Raw genomic sequence first — 21045 nt, 5'->3', positions numbered from 1 at the left:
AATGCGACACGGAGATGGCCAACAAGATGCTTACAGGAATTCTCTCCGCTGCTCAATTTCCCTTTTGTAAGACCAGAATCTGCTTGCTCATGAGCGGACTGTTCCCTCCCTCTCTGCTCTGATAATCACTTCACTTGTCCAGTCATACCATAACCAGGGGTTGTAACCAAAATTATTTTCCAATTGTTTCATTCTGAGCAGAAACACACTTTGTTGCATCCCATTCCACTGTTCCGACCAGCAAGTACAGGTTTATAAGGTTCCCTTTTAAATTGTTATTTTACCCCTTTTCTCCCTAATTTCGTGATAGGATCGAACCCGGGTCTGTAGTGATGCCTCTTGCACTGCGATGCAATGCAATGCTTTAGAACGCTGTGCCACTTGGGAGATTCTGTTCCTTTTTTAACCAGTAAAATCAACCATTTTTTTTATTTTTACATTTAGCTCATTAAGTTACTTCACCAATAAGTGGGGACAGAGCAGGCAAGTTAGTTGTTTACATGCGTGACAGACAGACAAGTGCAGCCTATGGCGCAAGATGCAACTGAAATTTTGCCGGTGGGTAGAGTGAGCAGTAGTGTAGTGTAGTGTGTAGTGTAGTGTAGTGTAGTAGGAGCAGTAAAAATACTACTTTAGTAGTTTTTTGGGGTATCTGTACTTTATTTATATTTTTGGCAACTTTTACTCTACTATATTCCTAAGTAAAATAATGTACTTTTTACTCCATACATTTTTCCTGAAACTCAAAAGTATGTTACATTTCAAATGCTTAGGAGGACAGGAAAATGGTCCAATTCACACACTTATCAGGATAATATCCCTGGTCATCCCTACTGCCTGTGATGTGGCAACTCACTAAACACAAATGCTTCGTTTGTAAATTATGTATTGGAGTCTGCCCCTGGCTATCCGTAAATAAGACATTTTAAATAAGAAAGTTGTGGCGTCTGGTTTGCTTAGTATAAGGAATTTAAGCATATTTTAACAATTACATTTACTTTTGAAGTATATTTAAGACCAAATATTTTAGGACTTTTACTCAAGTAGTATTTTACTGGGCGACTTTCACTTTTACTGGAGTCATTTTCTATTAAGCTATCTTTACTTTTACTCAAGTATGACATATGGGTACTTTTTCTACCAGAGAGAAGATTGACGCTTAAAGTAGAACTGACAGCGTTTTAACTACTTTGCAGTCATGAAACAGACAATCATAATAGTCAAAAGTATCATATTCCCAGTTTATGCTTCAAAACCAACATCATAAGGGGTTTTAAAAACCGGTCATATTTGACCAAAAATTCCATGACGTACAGTAAGTAAGGCATTGTTGTTGGCAGAATAGATGGATGCAGTTCAATGCATGATCAATATAATTCACCAATACATTTCTTGGTTGTCCCAAAAATATTGCCATCAGGTTGTAAATCACAGCTGGCCTGGTACATTGTGTGCGTTTGTAAATTCACTCTGGCTATCTACTTCAATTTCAGAGCACTCTCGTCTGAGTGTGCCAGAGCGTAGTATAACTGATTAATTTACAAACGCGCAACACCCGCTGAATATGACCGGTGTCAGAAAAACATTGACAAAAAAAAGTTATTCAATTGTTGGCAGCAGCACAGTTAGTCACTAACACTCTAGACAACATGAAAACAGACTAACCAGCTCTCCTAGGGCTAGTAAAATGGTCAGAGTGAGGTGTTCTCTCATTTGTGTCAGTGTGCGCTCTGAATTTATTAACAGAATCTGACAACACTCTGAATTTATGAACGACCCAGAGTGCACTCTGACACACTGGAGGCAATTTACAAATACACCCATTGTTTGCTGCCTCCACCCATTCGGGATGCACTGTTTCAGTTTCAATGACTCAATATTTTGAACCAAAAAACGGGCAACTGTAACTAACGCTGGGAATGTCAACACAATCAAACTAGCAAGGACAATGATCACAAGCCAGTCATAACGTGGTTAAAAGGCTAGCGTACATCTGCCAAACACAAGGCCAGCGGGCCGAATAGGACACACAAGCGAGTATAAATGAGTCAAGAGTTTAGTCATATACTTTATGAAATTACATCCTGATGCGCTCGCATCTGAATTCAACTTCAGTTACAGTGCTTTTGTGTGTCCCGTTATAGAGCGCAGCAAGAGGGAAAGTGTAGAGACTCATGCTACAGTCCTGGCTGGACTACTAAAATGTTGCAGTCTGCCTTCGGTTTTTAAAACTTGACAACGAATATCCAAAAAACAAAACACCATGCAAAGGAGAAACATGTAGGCCTATTACAGCAACATTTGAGCAGTAGCCTAGGTTGGCTACTCAACTGCAATACCTTTTGAGTACAAAATACAGCAATGCTGCATTCAGCCACAAAACATTTAAAACAGGTTTGAAGTTGAAATGTTACAACAAACCTATGTTTTTGAGTAGTACACAGCGTTGTACGAGATCTTCAGTTTCTTGGCAATTTCTCGCATGGAATAGCCTTCATTTCTCAGAACAAGAATAGACTGACGAGTTTCAGAAGAAAGGTCTTTGTTTCTGGCCATATTGAGCCTGTAATTGAACCCATAAATTAGTCTAAAGGCGGCCAATATCCCCGGTCATCCCTACTACTTATTGCTTCTTTTATCAGAACAACAGTTTTCGGCTGTGCTAACATAACTGCAAAAGCGTTTCTAATGATCAATTAGCCTTATAAAATTAGGAACTTGGATTAGTTAACACAACGTGCCATTGGAACACAGGAGTGATGGTTGCTGATAATGGGTCTCTGTACGCCTATGAGGATATTCCATTAAAAATAAGCCGTTTCCAGCTACAATAGTCATTTACATCATTAACAATGTCTACACTGTATTTCTGATCAATTGCTTTTCTTTCAAAAACACGGACATTTCTAAGTGACCCCAAACTTTTGAATGGTAGTGTACATAAGTGGACTTTATAAAAAGGGCCATATTATTATCAATAAAACATGTTGGTATTTTACCCCCTTTTTTCCCTCCCCAATTTTGATCTCGTCTCATCGCTGCAACTCCCCAACGGGCTAGGAAGGTGAGGGACGAGTCACGCGTCCTCCAAAACATGACCCCGCCAAACCTTGCTTCTTAACCTCGCTTCTGCAGGCAGACACAAATATGTTTCTGAAGGACAGAGTGAGGGCTTTGCATAGGCGATTTGTTGCATTTTTTGGTGGGACATAAAATAAAGTTATTTTATGTTCCAGGCATTTTGTTACAGTTCCTATGCTTTAAAATAACAGTTCTGTTCCGGGACAGTATAGATCCCTTTCGTTCCTGGTTCCATTTGTGTTCCTTGAAAAATGAAACAGTTCCAACCACTGATCATAACTATCCTCTGGATCATAACTTGGATCACTATCAAGAACAAGAAAAACAGATCACTCCCAGGTCATGAAATCTGTTCTGTACTCAATACATGAAGTAGTGATATTGGTAATGTACTACAAAAAAATGAAAACAAAATCTATAAAGGTTGATGCAGTCAGTGAAGGAGTTGCATTTCCACTGCAGCACAGAAGGGCACAGTATTGATGCTGGCGATCACACCTTCAGTACTGTAAGCCTAAACAACCTTTATGGTAGAGTAGAGGAACGTTACTTGTAACTAATGGTAGCAGTCAGTGTGCAGCACTCCAATCAAAAGCGCAACATAAACAATGATTGATATCTTTATATGGATAAGCAGCCTGTGACGTGTGCGTGAGTGTTGCTGATTTAGTTTGTGTGTGCTGTATGTATGTGTGTACACTGCGCAATAAAATGTGTGTGTATACTCTGCACAGTCGTGTATTTCCAGGAGCTGCAGATCAGATGGGACTCTGCATCCCCGCTGTCACGCTGCAGCGCTCCCAGACATGGGGGGGGGGGGACCGGATGCACTGTGGGATAGGGAGGACTTGCCAAGCTCACGCACTATACAAAGCTACAACACTGACAAGCTTAATGCAGAAAAGAGCTTCAACCTGCAGCTTTATAGACTGCAGCTGCTATTGATCTCTGTCTATCTAGCTCAAATGCAGACTCAAGCCATCACAGTATATTTAAGAAGTAAGGCCCGAGGGGGTGCGGTACAGTGCATTCGGAAAGTATTCAGACTCCTTCATCTTTTTCCACATTTTACTGAGTTAAATCCCGATTCTAAAATGTATTAAATAGTCCCCCCCCCCACAATACCCCATAATGCCAAAGCAAAAAACAGGACAAAAAATAAAAAACGTAAATATTAAATTGACATAAGTACTCAGACCCTCTACTCAGTTGTTGAAGCACCTTTGGCAGCAAATACAGTCTTGAGTCTTCCAGGGTATGACGCTACAAGCTTGGCACACCTGTATTTGGGAAGTTTCTCCCATTCTTCGATGTAGAGCCTCTCAAGCTCTGTCAGGTTGGATGGGGAGCGTTGCTGAACAGCTATTTTCAGGTCACTCCAGAGATGGTTGATCGGTTCAAGTCCGGGAAACTCAAGAACATTCAGAGGCTTGTCATGAAGCCACTCCTGTATTTTCTTGGCTGTGTGCTTAGGGTCATTGTCCTGTTGGAAGGTGAACCTTCGCGCTAACGGAGGCCCTGAGGGCTCTGGAGCAGGTTTTCATCAAGGATCTCCCTGTACCTTGCTCAGTTCATCTTTCCCTCGATCTTGACTAGTCTCCCAGTCCCTACCGCTGAAAAACATTCCCACAGCGGGCACTACCATTCTTCATCATAGGGATGGTATTGGCCAGGTGATGAGCAGTATCTGGTTTCCTCCAGACGTGAGGCTTGGCATTCAGGCCAAAGAGTTCAATCTTGGTTTCATCCGACCAGAGAATCTTGACCTTTAGGTGCCTTTTGGCAAATTCCAAGCGGGCTGTCACGTCTGGACACAACCATATAGGCCTGATTGGTGGAGTCCTACAGAGATGGAAGAACCTCCCAGAAGGACAACCATCTCCACAGAAGAACTCTGTCAGAGCTCTGTCAAAATGACCATCGTGTACTTGGTTACCTCCCTGACCGAGGCCCTTCACCCCCGATTGCTCCGTTTGGGCGGGAGGCCAGTTATAGGAAAATTCTTGGTGGTTCCAAATTTCTTCCATTCAAGAACGATGAAGGCCACTGTGTTCAAGGATGATCAATGGAAACAGGATGCACCTGAACTCAATTTCGAGTCTCATGGCAAAGGATCTGCAAACTTACATAAATAAGGCATTCCTAATTTATTTATTTTTTTAAATGGGCAACATTTTCTTTATCATTATGGGGTATTGTGTGTAGATGAGGAAAAATATGAATTTAATCAATTTTAGAATAAGTCTGTAACGTAACAAAGGGCTGCCTGAATACAGCCCTTAAGCTGGGTGGACAAGACATGACTTTAAAAATCCTAACATGGTCGAGTCTCACATTAAACAACCGTCTTCCCTGAAGTTTTGTTGTGTTGCCAACGTAGTGGTGCGCACACTAAACATTGTGACACAGACTGGAGGGGGTCACACACTACAAGATTCTTAACTTGGTCATGAGGATTCTCCATACCACACTGTCTGGTGGAAACAAGGCGATTAGATTGTAAAGTAGCTACGAGCTGTGGTTCAAAGCAGCCTCAAAAGATTCAGCCAGACATTCACACTCGCCATACAGAGTTGAAACATCTAGCTGGCATTTTTTACTGAATAACAGTGCTTGTGAACTTCAGAGCTGTAACGATTTGACACTATCTTTGGTTAAATGTAAGTACAAACACATACTAGTAGTAGTGATCGCTCCTGCTGGAGAGTCTACACCTTCTGGACGATGTGAAACAACTTCATGATCTCACTGGCATCTTCTCTGGCGAGCTCTCATTGGATATTGCTGATCACCATTCTCAAAACTTGTCGTTGCACATCTCAAGAGCATTTCCGATTTTGTGGCAATAAAATAAATGTTAAATAACGGGACGTCTGGGCGTGCTCAAAGACGAGAATGGTAGCCATTAGATTGAGTCTTTGACTCGCTCACATTAAATGTGCGTCGCCAAAATGGTGTAGTGTACCCCCAGCTTTAGCTGTGGTATATTGGCCACATACCACAAACTCCAGAGGTGTCATATTGCTACACTGCTCAAAAAAATAAAGGGAACACTTAAACAACACAATGTAACTCCAAGTCAATCACACTTCTGTGAAATCAAACTGTCCACTTAGGAAGCAACACTGATTGACAATACATTTTACGTGCTGTTGTGCAAATGGAATAGACAACAGGTGGAAATTATAGGCAATTAGCAAGACACCCCCAATAAAGGAGTGGTTCTGCAGGTGGGGACCACAGACCACTTCTCAGTTCCTATGCTTCCTGGCTGATGTTTTGGTCACTTTTGAATGCTGGCGGTGCTTTCACTCTAGTGGTAGCATGAGACGGAGTCTACAACCCACCCAAGTGGCTCAGGTAGTGCAGCTCATCCAGGATGGCACATCAATGCGAGCTGTGGCAAGAAGGTTTGCTGTGTCTGTCAGCGTAGTGTCCAGAGCATGGAGAGACGTGGAGGAGGCCGTAGGAGGGCAACAACCCAGCAGCATGACCGCTACCTCCGCATTTGTGCAAGGAGTAGCACTGTCAGAGCCCTGCAAAATTACCTCCAGCAGGCCACAAATGTGCATGTGTCTGCTCAAACGGTCAAAAACAGACTCCATGAGGGTGGTATGAGGGCCCGACGCCCACAGGTGGGGGTTGTGCTTACAGCCCAACACCGTGCAGGACGTTTGGCATTTGCCAGAGAACACCAAGATTGGTAAATTCGCCACGGGTGCCCTGTGCTCTTCACAGATGAAAGCAGGTTCACACTGAGCACGTGACAGAGTTTGGAGATGCCGTGAAGAACGTTCTGCAACATCCTCCAGCATGACCGGTTTGGCGGTGGGTCAGCCATGGTGTGGGGTGGCATTTCTTTGGGGGGCCGCACAGCCCTCCATGTGCTCGCCAGAGGTAGCCTGACTGCCATTAGGTACCGAGATGAGATCCTCAGACCCCTTGTGAGTCATATGCTGGTGCGGTTGGCGTTGGGTTCCTCCTAATGCAAGACAATGCTAGACCTCATGTGGCTGGAGTGTGTCAGCAGTTCCTGCAAGAGGAAGGCATTAATGCTATGGACTGGCCCACCCGTTCCCCAGACCCGAATCCAATTGAGCACATCTGAGACATCATGTCTCGCTCCATCCACCAACGCCACGTTGCAACCACAGACTGTCCAGGAGTTGGCGGATGCTTTAGTCCAGGTCTGGGAGGAGATCCCTCAGAAGACCATCCGCCACCTCATCAGGAGCACGCCCAGGCGTTGTAGGGAGGTTATACAGGCACGTGGAGGCCACACACACTACTGAGCCTTATTTTGACTTGTTTTAAGGACATTACATCAAAGTTGGATCAGCCTGTAGTGTGGTTTTCCACTTTAATTTTGAGTGTGACTCCAAATCCAGACATCCATGGGTTGATACATTTGATTTCCATTGATAATTTTTGTGTGATTGTTGTCAGCACATTCAACTATGTAAAGAAAAAAGTATTTAACAAGAATATTTCATTCATTCAGATCTAGGATGTGTTATTTTAGTGTTCCCTTCATTTTTTTGAGCAGTGTATTATAAATTGGTTACCAATGTAATTAGAACAGTTAAATAAATGGTTTTGTCATACCCGTGGTATACGGTCTGATATACCACAACTTTTAGCCAATCAGTATTCAAGGCTCGAACCACTGGGTTTATAATCATATTTAACCGCTATAAAGAATACTGTTCCGACCGTATTGATGGATTCTGTATAGCTCAACGAAGATACAGACCATTGGGAAAGCTGATTGACGGATCACATTTGGTTATAAACTACTTGATCAATTAAAATTCCTACTTGAAACTGGTTATTTTCTATGCTGAATTGGTTCACCGCTGATTCATTTGAAGCAGTGAAGGTTAAACAAGCATTAAGATGATTTTCTACTTCCTTTTAATCTGATTCCTCTTGTCGTGACATTAAGGAGTTAAAGGGAGAGTGAATAAGAGTACACTGGCCCTACTACATCAATTGCAGGTTTCAATCTAGCTTGAGAGATCTGCTGTTATCACGCCACTGAGTACTAGGAATGTGATCTCACTGCAATTCTCAGAGTGCACTACACTAGAGGAGTAACCAAACACCTGTCTAGGATTGGTCAGGAGCCAGAGTGAGTGGTGCAGTGGCTGCTGGAGATTTTCTCCTGTGTAAGAGCAGGGCGTGACTCACTCGTTGATACAGTGAGGGACGAAGTGCATTCAAGAGTGCAGTGTTTTGTCACGTTGCAAAATGCTGTTGTTGAATGGGAAGGTTTATCTGAATGGTTTGTGAGTGACCATGTGCAACACTGAAGTTTTTCTAGATGTTCTATTCAAAGTCTGGAGGGAGTAGAGTTACAAATTCAACAAGAACTTGATATACATGCTGTCCACTTACCTCGACTGCCATTGTCTTCATCCTAGAAGAGAGAAAAGATAGTCAGACATTTTTTGCATTCACATCTGGGGTTTTCCTCAATGAAGATAACAGTGATTGAGTGTTGTACTCTGGAAGAAAATTGAAAATGGCTTTCACTGTCATTAAACAAGACTAATTGACATAAGTCACAATATGCAACATTAAAGTAGATTCAAACGAACGTGACAAGGGACGAAGGCGGAGTTCTTCTACGTGTCGCCGTCACTGAAAATGTTGATTAGAAAAACCTACTTTAGATTTGTTTGTTTTTATCTGATATCCTTCAAGCTTAAATACTTAATTTCCTTCAAGTGGGGGTTCAAAACACCCACATGAGTGTTCTAATCCCGTAACCCTGCAGCAACACATATGTTCTCCACATATTCTTTAAGACTCCCGAGTTTCCCTTGGCAATCCTATAAGACAGGCTGACCTTCAAGTTAACCCAGTTTCAGAAAGACTGGTACTGTGATTACTCAAGAGCTCCAAAAAGTAATTACAATAGATGATAGGGGCGGAAGGTAGCCTAGAGGTTAAGAGCGTTGGGCCAGTAACCGAAAGGTTGCTAGATCGAATCCCTGAGCTGACAAGGTAAAAATCTGCCGTTCTGCCCCTGAACAAGGCAGTTAACCCACTGTTCCTAGGCAGTTAACCCACTGTTCCTAGTTGGTCATTGTAAAATAAGAATTTGCCTAGTTAAATCAAATGTAATCATGGCATCTCGGATGGAATTCTGAGAATTTCATAAAGATCAAATTTCTACAAAGTTACAGGGTTTATTTTATGTTAGCAAAGATTTTGTCTAAAATCACCCTGAAATTGACATTTTAATTTGAGTATTTCCCAGAAGCTCTTATCTGCATCTTACTGTAAGAAGGGAATTAGAAAGTCTCAGCGAAAAGCTGAACAAGACTTGGCCTTGCCAGCTCTGCCAACTCTAATGCCATTTCTGGGAGCATTAGAAATGGGCATTACGACCACGTGGCAACTGTTACTGATGGAGACATATTGCTTTTTATTTCTTAATGCACTGAGAACCAATAAACTCTCAATGAAGTTTCCGTTTTTCCAGATAAGAGTTGAAATGTGATTACACAGAAACACAAAGCAACCCAATTCTACTTGAAAGAAGAAAATAGGCCAACACAGTACAGTGCCACAAGGGAGGGCCTTTGCACCGGTACGGCTGGATACAACTCTGCAGCATCTGGGCGGAGTGCTTCAGCTTTGAATTTAAATGGCAGTGCCATAGCAAAATCCAAACGGACAGAGAATAAGTGCTCTGTCTAAGATCTCTTTTAACACAGTGAAAAGATTGTCAAAATACACTTGCAAACGTAAACACAAAACACTTCTACAAATGTATTGATTGTTAGAAAAATCCCAAATGGAGACAGGTGGTTGGCTAACGACAACAGTAAATCCCTTTTAAAAAAAAGACATGTCTTGAAACAATCAGATGGAGGCATTGGAAGCACTATCCCACTAGAAGAGGTTGAGTATTTCGGTATTTACTGAAAACTGTGGAATGGCGGCCCATTAAGACAGGAACTGCTGGGACAGCAGGATTAAATGCATGGAGCAGCATAATGTTGATGTTATTCAGTTGGTGTTTCTGGCTCCCTTCCCAGGTAAGATGACACTACAACTGAGATTACACTACAAAACACTGTTGTACACTACCAGATATTGGTGAATTTCAGTGTTGTAAGGAAACTGACAACTGTAACCCATAGTCTTCTACAAATTGGTCCATATTAGTTGATGATTAATATTATAGAAATATGGTTGAATGTAAGTAGTACAGTATTATTGGTCTATGAATTGTATGTGCAGGGCTCCCTTGTGAAAGAGACACTGGTCTCAATGGTGACTCCCTGTTTAAATAAAGGTCAAATATAAAACATGTAGAGTATATACACTACATGGCCAAAAGTATGGACACCTGCTCGGCGAACATCTCATTCCAATAATAAAATAATGCTGCAGGGACTTGCTTCCATTCAGCCACAAGAGCATTAGTGAGGATGGGCACTGGTTGGGCAATTAGGCCTGGCTCACAGTCGGTGTTCCAATTCATCCCAAAGGTGTTCGCTGGGGTTGAGTTCAGGACTCTGTGCAGGCCAGTCAAGTTCTTCCACACCGATCTAGACACACTATCTGTATGGACCTCGCTTTGTGCACGGGGCATTGTCATGGTGAAACAGGAAACGGGTTGCCACAGAATTGTCTACAATGTCATTGTATGCTGTAGCGTTAAGACTTCCCTTCACTGGAACTAAGGGGCCTAGTCCGAACCATGAAAAACTGTTCCAGACTGTTATTCCTCCTCCACCAATGGCACTATGCATTGGGGCAGGTAGCGTTCTCCTGGCATCCGTCAAACTCAGGTTAGTCTGTCGGACTGCCAGATTGTGAAGAGAGTCAAATGTCGGCGAGCTTTACAACACTCTAACAAACGTTTGGCATTATGTGTGTGTGGCTGCTCAGCCATGGAAACCCTTCTCATGAAGTTCGCGAAGACCAGTTATAGTGGCTGGCGTTGGTTCCAGGGGCAGGTAGCCTGGCGGGTAGGAGCGTTGGGTCAGTAACTGAAAGGTTGCTGGATCAAATCCCCAAGCTGACAAGGTAAAACTCTGTTGTTCTGCCCCTGAGCAAGGCAGTTAACCTACTGTTCCCTGAGTGCCGAAGACGTGGATGTCAATTAAGGCAGCCCTCCGCACCTCTCAGATTCAGAGGGGTTGGGTTAAATGAGGAAGACATTTCAGTTGAATGCATTCAGTTGTACAACTGACTAGGTATCCCCCATTCCCAGTTGGGAACTCAGTAGTGAGTGGTGCAACTGAGGACGGATTATTTTTTACGTGCTTCATCACTCGCCTTCATCACTCTGGCTGGGCCACTCAAGGACATTCAGAGAAGTGTCCTGAAGCCACTCTTGCAATGTCTCAGCTGTGTGCTTAGGGTCGTCCTGTTGGAAGGTGAACCTTTGCCCCAGTCTGAGGTCCTGCGTTCTCTGGAGCAGGTTTTCAATAAGGATCTCTGTACTTTATTCTGTTCATCTTTCCTTCGTTCCTGACTAGTCTCCCAGTCCCTGCCACTGAAAAACATCCCACAGCATGATGCTTCCACCACCATGCTTCACCGTAGGGACGGTGCCAGGTTTCCTCCAGACATGACACTTGGCATTCAGGCAATAGAGTTCAATCTTGGTTTCATCAGACCAGATAATCTTGTTTCACATGGTCAGAGTCCTTTAGCTTTTGGCTAACTCCAAGCGGGGTAATGTGGCTTTCGTCTGGCCACTCTATCATAAAGGCCTGATTGGTGGAGTGCTGCAGAGATGGTTGTCCTTCTGGAAGGTTCTCCCATCTTTACAGAGGAACTCTGGAGCTCTGTCAGAGTGACCATCAGGTTCTTGGTCACCTCCCTAACCGAGGCCCTTCTTCCCCGATTCCTCAGGGTGGCCAGCTCTAGGATGACTCTTGGTCGTTCCAAACTTCTTCCATTTAATAATGATGGAGGCCACTGTGTTGTTGGGTACCTTCAATGCCGCAGACATTTGTTGGTACCCTTCCCCAGATCTGTGCCTCTACACAATCCTGTCTATGAGCTCTACGGACAATTCCTTCAACCTCATGGCTTGGGTTATGCTCTGACATGCACTGTCAACTGTGGGACCTTATAGACAGATGTGCGCCTTTTCAAATCATGTCCAAATCAAGTGGACTCCAATCAAGATGTAGAAACATCTCAAGGACGATCAATGAAAACAGGATGCACCTGAGCTAAAGTTCAAGGTATCGGTTTTTCATTTTTTATACATTTGAAAAAAATGTCTGAAACCCCATTTTCTCTGTCATTATTGGGTATTGTGTAGATTGGTGAGGATGTTTTATTTATTTTTTATCCATTTTAAAATAAGGCTATAACATAAAATGTGGAAAAAGTGATGTTTCTGAATACTCTCCAAATACACTGTGTTCACTAAGGTTGCTTGAGTGCGGTCATGATGTTCTCACCTTGAGGGAAGAGTGGACAGCTGACTCTGGCGGGTAGACGATGAAGTGGCGCAGCGTGAAGCCGAAGCCCTGCGAAGTGCGCTGCAGCCGGAGTGTCTTGGGGCCCGGCCAGGAGAAGGGCTCCTCTTCCACCCCAACCGGGGACCCCGTCGCAGATGCCTCGCTCTGGTCACGCCCATCCTTCTGTTTAGCCTGAGAGAAACAGAGAGGGGGAGAGATAGACTTTTAATGTGGTTATTGTTACCTTTGAGATAATCCACTCAATGTAGGACAGGTAGATTCACACGTTTTCCTCTTACATACCTCTGTTAATGTAAAGTAAGATCATTACTGATTCAGTTACAGAAGACAACATTATCTGGAAGTGGCCTTAGACTACCCTTTTCCTCTATTATCATCCTAGAGGGAAAAGGTGTTTTGAATGGTTTGAAACCGTGAAGGATGCAGCAGAAAGACAAAGACTCCTTCACTCATGCTGCAAAACATACCCTCGTAAAACTGACTATCCTACCGATCCTGGACTTCGGCGATGTCATTTACAAAATAGCCTCCAACACTCTACTCAGCAAACTGGATGTAGTCTATCATAGTGCCATCCGTTATGTCATCAAAGCCCCATATACTACCCACCACTGTGACCTGTATGCTCTCGTTGGCTGGCCCTCGCTACAGTACATATTCGTCGCCAAACCCACTGGCTCCAGGTCATCTATAAGTCTTTGCTAGGTAAAGCCCCGCTTTATCTCAGCTCACTGGTCACCATAGCAGCACCCACCCATAGCACACGCTCCAGCAGGTATATTTCACGGGTCATCCCCAAAGCCAACACTTCTTTTGGCCGCCTTTCCTTCCAGTTCTCTGCTTGCACATCATCATCTGCACATCTATCAATCCAGTGTTAATGCTAAATTGTAATTAATTCACCTCTATGGCCTATTTATTGCCTTACCTCCCTACATTTGCACACAATTTGCATAGATTTTTCTATTGTGTTACTGACTGTACGTTTGTTTATGTGTAACTCTGTTGTTTTTGTCGCACTACTTTGCTTTATCTTGGCCAGGTTGCAGTTGTAATTGAGAACTTGTTCTCAACTGGCCTACCTGGTTAAATAAAGGTGAAATAAATTAAATAAAAAGGAGAAATGGCAACACTGTCAGACATGACCTCAGCAGCACATACATAATATTTAGACTTAAGGGCATGGTCAGATAGGAGAACATGAACAAGTCCAGTGTCATTCCGGTCTCCCAATAGGAGACCTTCAGTAGTGATGACATAATCAATCTTAACAGTACAGTCATCAGATTCACAAGGCCACAATTTACAAGTGATGAGAACATGGCATCAAATCCCCATTACATCTTGTACCAGGCTACTCTCAATGTGCTCCTTGTCACTGAAGACAGTCAAGAAGCTTTATTTCAAACAAAGAGTGCTCTGTTTTCGGAGATAAAACAGCAGCCAATGGCTACACATTTATCTTGTTCTCTCACCTTGTTTATCTGACAGAGTGAGAGTTCATTTGGCTAAATCAAGCGGAGTTACATGAAATGGAATAAGATTCAGTTTGTTGACATGGCTACGGTTCGACTGAGCGCTCAGGAAGGTAAGAAAGTAAATAAAAGAGTTCATTCAGGGACAGGAGTTTTAAAGGAGGCCTGGGTAAGACCAAAATGTAATAAATATTCCAACTTTGATCAATTATACACACAAAATGTCAAATATACAGTATATCAATCGTTTCTCCAAAGGGCTATTCTATGGATTATAATTTGTGTAAATCCCCCAAAATCAAGTTATTTTATGGCCTAGGTTTTGTGAGGAATTACTTGTATACTTTGTGTTCAGTGCTTTCATCAGAGAGCGGCTAAGCCTATTCCAATTGAATTCAAGGTAGGCGAATACATCACACCTTGACGCAACAAGAGATTGGCGCTGGCTGGGTTGAAGAGCAGTGAAATGCCATTTTGTATAATGACAAACTTGTGAATGCTGTTGAGTGCGAGAGGGAGCTCCAACATCCAGGAACACTGAAAAGGCTCAGATCCTGCTCAACACACGTTCGTTTAATTTTCTCATAACAGAGACGGTTGTCAGATCCATTAAGGCTACGTGCCACAGCTCCGTCCGCAACAAATCATTTGTACACTGTTGTAGATGGAACTAAGCCGTTTACACGAAACAGGGATTTCCACCAGTCTCAAACATATATCATGGCAACGGTAACCACAGAGAAAACAGTGATTCACCCGTCTTCTTATAAGAGACACTCTTTTCCTGAACATGACGTCACACAGACAGACACACAATAACCTACACTGTAATCTATCCTGCCTGGTATGCATCACAGGCATGTACAACACCACATAAAGAATCCCCTGACCTTATCACATAAATTCCAAAAAGCGCTACAGTATTTCACAACCCAAAGTCAACGAGAAAGCCACACGATGTCCTCCCGCCTGCCTCTCGTATACTGTCTGAACCGTAAGACTTATGTCAGATTCATTATCAAACTGATGGTTCGCTCAGCCCACACCGCCACAGGGTGTGCGTTAGCGGTCGCCATTGACAGCACCGCAGTGACTACGGGCCAACCATGGGCCTGCCAAACAGTCCTCGCTGCAACCTCAGCCCAGCTTTCTCCACAGGTTATGAGCAGAGGTTGTTTTTTCCTTCTTCTCCAGTGCGAAAACACTGCCTCCTCTTTCTTTAAGCTTTCCCCTCTCTCTGTCCTCCCTTACGCTCTCCCCACCACACCTCTGTGTGTGTGTGTGTGTGTGTGTGTGTGTGTGTGTGTGTGTGTGTGCGCGTGTGTGTGTCTCTGTGTGTGTGTACAGCAGATGTAGGAGCCTCAAGAGAATGGGCTGGGCCTGTATAACTGTGGGCCTGGTGAGATCACTACGACCCCGCAGCTCTGCATAGAAACACTTGCGGGGAAACACACACCAACACACACTTGTTTTTCTATCCTCATGGGGACCTAACATTTATTTCCATTCAAAATCCTATTTTCCCTAAACCCCAACCTTAAATGTAACCTTAAAGCTTAACCCTAATTCTAACCTTAAACCTAAACCCTGAGCTTAAAATAGCCTTTGAGAATATTCCTTGTTTTACTATCCTTGTGGGGACTTTAGGGGATTTCAGGTCCCCATAACAATAGAAGAACAAGACCATTCCCACAAACACTTTTCCATCTCTATATTTAACATGTTGAATTATTGAAAAGAAGAGGAGGCAACCATGCAGAACAGGGAGCAGGGTGTCTAGGACTGTGGCTGGCACTGCAGTCATAGTGAAAGAAGCAATGAGGATTAGCTAACCCTCAAACAACTAAATCGGACTAATTCCAAAGTTCTTTGCACGTAGCTTTACAGACCTTGATGACTGCCATTTTGAGTGAAGAGGGTAGGAATGGGGAACACATTCATGAGGTATTATAGCATCCCACCACACCCTGAAAAAAGTGTCACTCGGGACTAGTTGGCTAAGAACTCCCCTCCATATCCGACACAGGTCATGTGAGGCATCTACACTGGCATTCCCCATCAGCACAGGTTCAAAACTGTCAACACCTCCGCTTTGGAATCCCTCTCAGCTGCACCAATCAGCAACAGCCATTAAATATAGATTTGAATATGATGTCGGAAAATAGCCTGTAGCTACTTGCCATGTGGGTGCTGTGCATTTGTATGTCAGCTGTGTAGTTGTGGGTCCAATACCTGTCGACTCAGTCTCTCCTCACAGTCCTCCTAGGCCATAGTGAGTCACTCTGGTGCGGTTACCTTAATGGCTTCCCCTCTGACCACAGGCCATTGCAACTACACAAGACATTATTCACATAATAGGAAAATATAGTGTTGCGCTCCCCTTGCCCAAAACAATAACTGAATTATTCCAACGAACGACAATAATAATAATAAAAATATAAATCTGAAATAAATAAGTACTGTAAGTACCGAAATGCTTAGAGTACAGATCCAAAAATAAATCCATGGCGCATTGATAACAGCTGGTGGAAATACAGCTATTATCTCCTAAATATATCGCTGTCCTTTCAGTCTTTCAGAATTGACCATCGGAAGCATTACAATAGACCGGTCAGTGAAACAGTACTACCCTGCCACTGGAGCAAGGGAAGAGGCACGCGACATTCCTGAGACAACACACGGTGTTGCCCCCCCCCCTCACAAATCCTTACTATATTACACAATACGCTTAGCTGCAAGCCACTGATACTGCCTGGGCACATATTTCAGCACAGGTCAATGTATTACAACTCAATAACGCACTGCCAACGGCTCTCTACTAAAAGACCTACTATTTGCTTCTAACACAGGATTTGTGATCAAGCTCTTTCTGCAATCCGAAAGGCATTAGGGTGAACTCGAAAAGTCCTCCGAAAGCTTGGCGCCTTACCCTGGAACGAACACAATTCCTCCTGGATGCTTCTTGGAGTCTGCCCCAGGACACTCTCCTGTCTGTTTCCCCCCTGAGGCCTAGCTCCACGTCCCCCCAGTAAGCCTGCGCTAGCAGCTGGAACCACAGGCAGTAGGGCTCCGACAGGCAGCATTCTAAACCGGCCAGACGAGCCCAGGGACAGTCCCCCGTCGAGGGAGAGCAGTCCACCTCTACATCCAGCAGATCCACCAGGTCAGGGCAATCCTTCAGGGGCACCGTAGTCACACAGCTCCCGGCGGAGACGCCCCCGTTCCTCTGGGCCAGCATGGCATAGCCAGCAATATGCCTTTATATCCGTCAAAGAAAAAGGAAACCAGGCAGTGGAGCTCTCCTCTTCTGCTCTGAGATGGTCTCACTAGCGTCTCAGTCTTTGTTACTCTGAGTTTCTTTTTTACTTCCCCCTGTTCCCTCTCTCGCCCGGTCTGTTCTCAGTGTTGGGAAGCTGGGCTGTTCCTCTGTGCTTCCCACAGCCACATGATGTTTCCACTCAGCGGAGAGTGTTGCAGAGCTGGGGCAGACTGACGCACCAGCACATCCACCCACCTCACACTCTCTCATAAGCACACACACACACACATCTGGCTGGGCGGCCAGATGAGTTCTCTTTTAACCCTCCCTTCTCCTCTCGCACTCTTTTTCACCTGATTCTGAATAAACCAAACACACACACACACAGGTTAAGCGCTAGAGAAATTCTGCAAACTACACATTCTAGCGTGGGGGGGACAAAGGCAGCCATGCCTACTATCTGAGAGACAGAAATAGCTGGGATTCTAAGTCCATTGGTGGATATGGTGAAGTTGGACCATACAAGGCAGCCACCACGTATTCTCTGTGAATGTAAAGGCCATTTGGACACAATGTTTAAAAGCATGCCCTTTCCACACAAACATAGTGCTCACATGACAGTACAGAGACACTTTCAATCTATCTATCTATAGCGTCTCTTAAGTCAGTGCCTTTCTCCAAAGGCTGTGTGCTTATTCCATCGTCCTTACAAGCTATGTTCACACCCCATTCAAACCCGTTTTCCTTTCATCTTTCCCCAGTGGGATTACATAAGAGGAGAGCCGGGTGCCATGCGGACACTTTTTTAATTGGGTTATGGTAAACAAACCCACAGGAGGGCTTGACAAAGGCTTTATCTTAAGTGCAGTGTGCTGGATAGGACAGACTCTGCCTGGATACTGCTTAGCAAAGCACTCTGATTGGGGGACAAATAGTTCAATATTTAATCAGATTTGGAATCAGGTGATGTCGAAGAAATTGAACTCTGCTCCAAAAGGAAAAGCAATAGCAGTCATCTTAGACAACTCTCACTGCTTGTCAAGTGAATCTGGGGAAAATTTCACATATTGTCATTAGGTGAGAAAATGAGGAACACCTCTGAAAAAGGGTACTTCATATGACAAACTAAAACAAAAATGGCAGATCAAAATTGCCAGTCTATCAGCCGGTCAGATAAGTGTTCATATTTTGAGTCGGACTTATTTAAAGCAGTCTTTCTAATCTACTATTCCAGCAGCGACCAAGAAAAGAACAGGAAACCAGTGATGGAATGTTCCCTCCAACCACGCATTGCTGATGACCATCTTATTACCACATTCATTCCACTGAATATAGCCTGCACCATTCGAGGCGTCCATGTTATGCAAGTAGCTGGACGAAAGCTCGTTAAAGACTGACTGGATGCAAGTCTCGTCTCAAGTGCCACCAACACAAGAAAAGTCGAGGGGGAAATCCTTTACTGTGAATGGTTTGTGTTTACATCAGCTTTGCATTATAGTGGAACATTACGGGCCTGGCCACATCATGCCAAACAGATTGCTTTAGATAAACAATGAGTTGGATAGTTTTATGGGTTTTGCTACCACAATCTTCATATGAAAATGTTTCTTGCATCCATTTATGTCAAATTAGAATAATTTTGCCAGAGTGTGAGTGTAAAATGCATCCCCTTAGGCAGGAATTTGATTCAGTGGCATGTGGAGTCTCACACACACGAAACATGACTTCGTGGGACTACTTTTACAGTTGCCATGGCGATAAACAGGGCCACAACAGTCAGCCATTGGGCAAGGGATTTTTCCCCTGGCCACTGCATGTGAAACCAGCCATTCAGAGACGTAGGGTACAGGACAAAACTCAGTGGAGAGGTGTGTGGTATTTACTGAACCTGGCCTTCCTCCATCTCACTTCCTCCAGCCTGCTTTGAAAACGCTGAACAAAACAGTTATAGCCTAGGGCCTATTCTTAACATAGAGCCACAATATACCGGAACATGCATGCCATAGATCAACGTGCAAACGTAGCAACTACATTTTGAAAAGCAGGAGTGGTGTAATGTTCTAATCCTTTGTTTTGCTTTTTGTTTGGTTGACTTTGTGTGGATATAGGTTGTGTTTTAATGCCTTGGCTCGTTGAGCGCTAGCCTGGATACCAAAGGAGATGGCAAGACAGCGCAAACCGATCTGGGTCCAGGCTAGTTGAGTGCAGCAGTATCGATACTATTCAGGCCATCCTCTCGGGAAGCTGTAGAGCAACGAGAGTGATGTGTAGACGTGCCTTTCACTGATTCTCAGACTTGCTTTCATAGGTCACTAGCGCACACGTCCAAACAATACCCTTCAAAGCCATGACACCAAACAGACCCTAAGACACAGAAGAGTGAACATGGCCTGGGGCAATGCAGGTGCTGCCTTCCACAAAACAGATCCACTCCCTCAGGTATTTACCTGTACGAGCCTAATGCTTTTAGAATCCTCCCATAACATCTAGTCCTACTCCTTTCAGACAGAAGACATGGTATAACTTCAGGTTGATATGACCCACTTTCAAAACAGACCCTTATTTACCACTTTCTTGCAGGTCTACCTCCTTTGATACATATCAATTTGCAACTGGACATTTTACACAGTACCCCTTTCTGATATAAACAAAAGACGGTATACGGAAGATGGTATGGTAAAAAAGTTGGATTTTTGTCATAATAATAGTAATAATACAAATCTAAAAGGCACAGACAATTGGAATGCCAACTTAGGTGCCTCAGAAAAGGGCTCAACAGTATTTAATTTCCACTTTCACACCAACAATCTTCAAAATTAGGCTTTATTTATTGCAAACACACAATGAAGAAGACTACTGACTGATGTACCAGGGTCTCAGTAGATGGGCATACAAACAGGTGCCTGCCTGTATGTGTCCACACTAGAACTATCAAACTGACATGGCTATTAACACCATCTCATAGGAGCCTTTTCATTATTTATGGGACCATGGGAGAACAGAAAAATAGTAGTGCTGTCAATTTCCACAAAAAACAAAGAGTCTGCTTTGCTTTGGACCAGCCCACAAAATTAACTCCAAGTGTAGCCACAGTCTCCTCTCTGAAATTCTAACTACTGGTACGAAAGGTTCTCCTCTCACTCACTGACTAGAGAAGCAGGGCTCAGGGTTGTTTGTTTTATAACTTATAATAATAGGTCTTTACACATAGGGCTGCTGTCATTTCCCTGTTCCGTCCTACCCCACTCTCTCGCTCCGGACCCTTCATACTACAGCTGTGAGTGAAGTGTGAGTCCCCCTGCCAACAGCTCTGCCAATGGCCTTGTGGGTTCACGCAACATCACACCATGGGCCAAGGGAAATACCAGACTAGTGTTGGAGGGGAAAAGACAAGGATGTAAAAAAGGGGTTTTAGATGTTGTTATGAGTTCTCCCCCATTATGGGTTTGTAAACTGAAACCAAATCAGTGGTGTGATAAAAATCAAGAGAAGCCCGGCCAATTTGTGGATTTGGATTGGTTGCAGGCGGTCAGGATAAGAGGGCCAAAAGAAAGTTGCTAAATTGAGTTCCATTTCTGATGACTGAAATATTCAGTTTTGGCAAGTGAAAAATGTAATGCTGTTTTCAAATGAAACCCAATACCTTGCTCTTGTTAAAGCTATAAGAATTGATTTGTCTGTGCAGCCTATTACCATCGGCTGTAGCAAGTGCAGAGAATAACCAAATAACCATCTTAGGTGTTGAGTGGTTGCAACTTCTTTCAGATGT

General features: G+C 43.7%; 1 protein-coding gene across 10 annotated transcripts in view; it reads right to left on the bottom strand.

Moving 5' to 3' along the window:
• arhgap21a (Rho GTPase activating protein 21a) overlaps window positions 1-21045 on the bottom strand; it is a 105909-nt gene that overhangs the window by 46465 nt on the left and 38399 nt on the right. For 5 of the 10 annotated variants that reach the window (XR_016486611.1, XM_036944120.2, XM_021562801.3 and 2 more), the window contains exons 1-3: window positions 16947-17689; window positions 12522-12713; window positions 8479-8500 (exon numbers count right to left, since the gene is read on the bottom strand). Coding sequence is in view for 8 of the 10 variants with exons in the window: in XM_036944120.2 (XP_036800015.2) it covers window positions 8479-8500; window positions 12522-12713; window positions 16947-17255 (523 nt within the window). In the remaining 2 variants the exon portion in view is untranslated. Of the gene's footprint in view, window positions 1-8478; window positions 8501-12521; window positions 12714-16946; window positions 17690-21045 lie in introns of those variants that run through there. The other 5 variants (XR_016486612.1, XM_090199680.1, XM_036944123.2 and 2 more) reach the window with 1 other exon arrangement.

Source organism: Oncorhynchus mykiss, chromosome 15 (genome assembly GCF_057628025.1).
Source record: "Oncorhynchus mykiss isolate SJ-2025 chromosome 15, ASM5762802v1, whole genome shotgun sequence".
NCBI lineage: Eukaryota > Metazoa > Chordata > Actinopteri > Salmoniformes > Salmonidae > Oncorhynchus > Oncorhynchus mykiss.
Note: the sequence above shows the minus strand (reverse complement) of the source record. Positions and strands in the feature narration are given on the sequence as shown.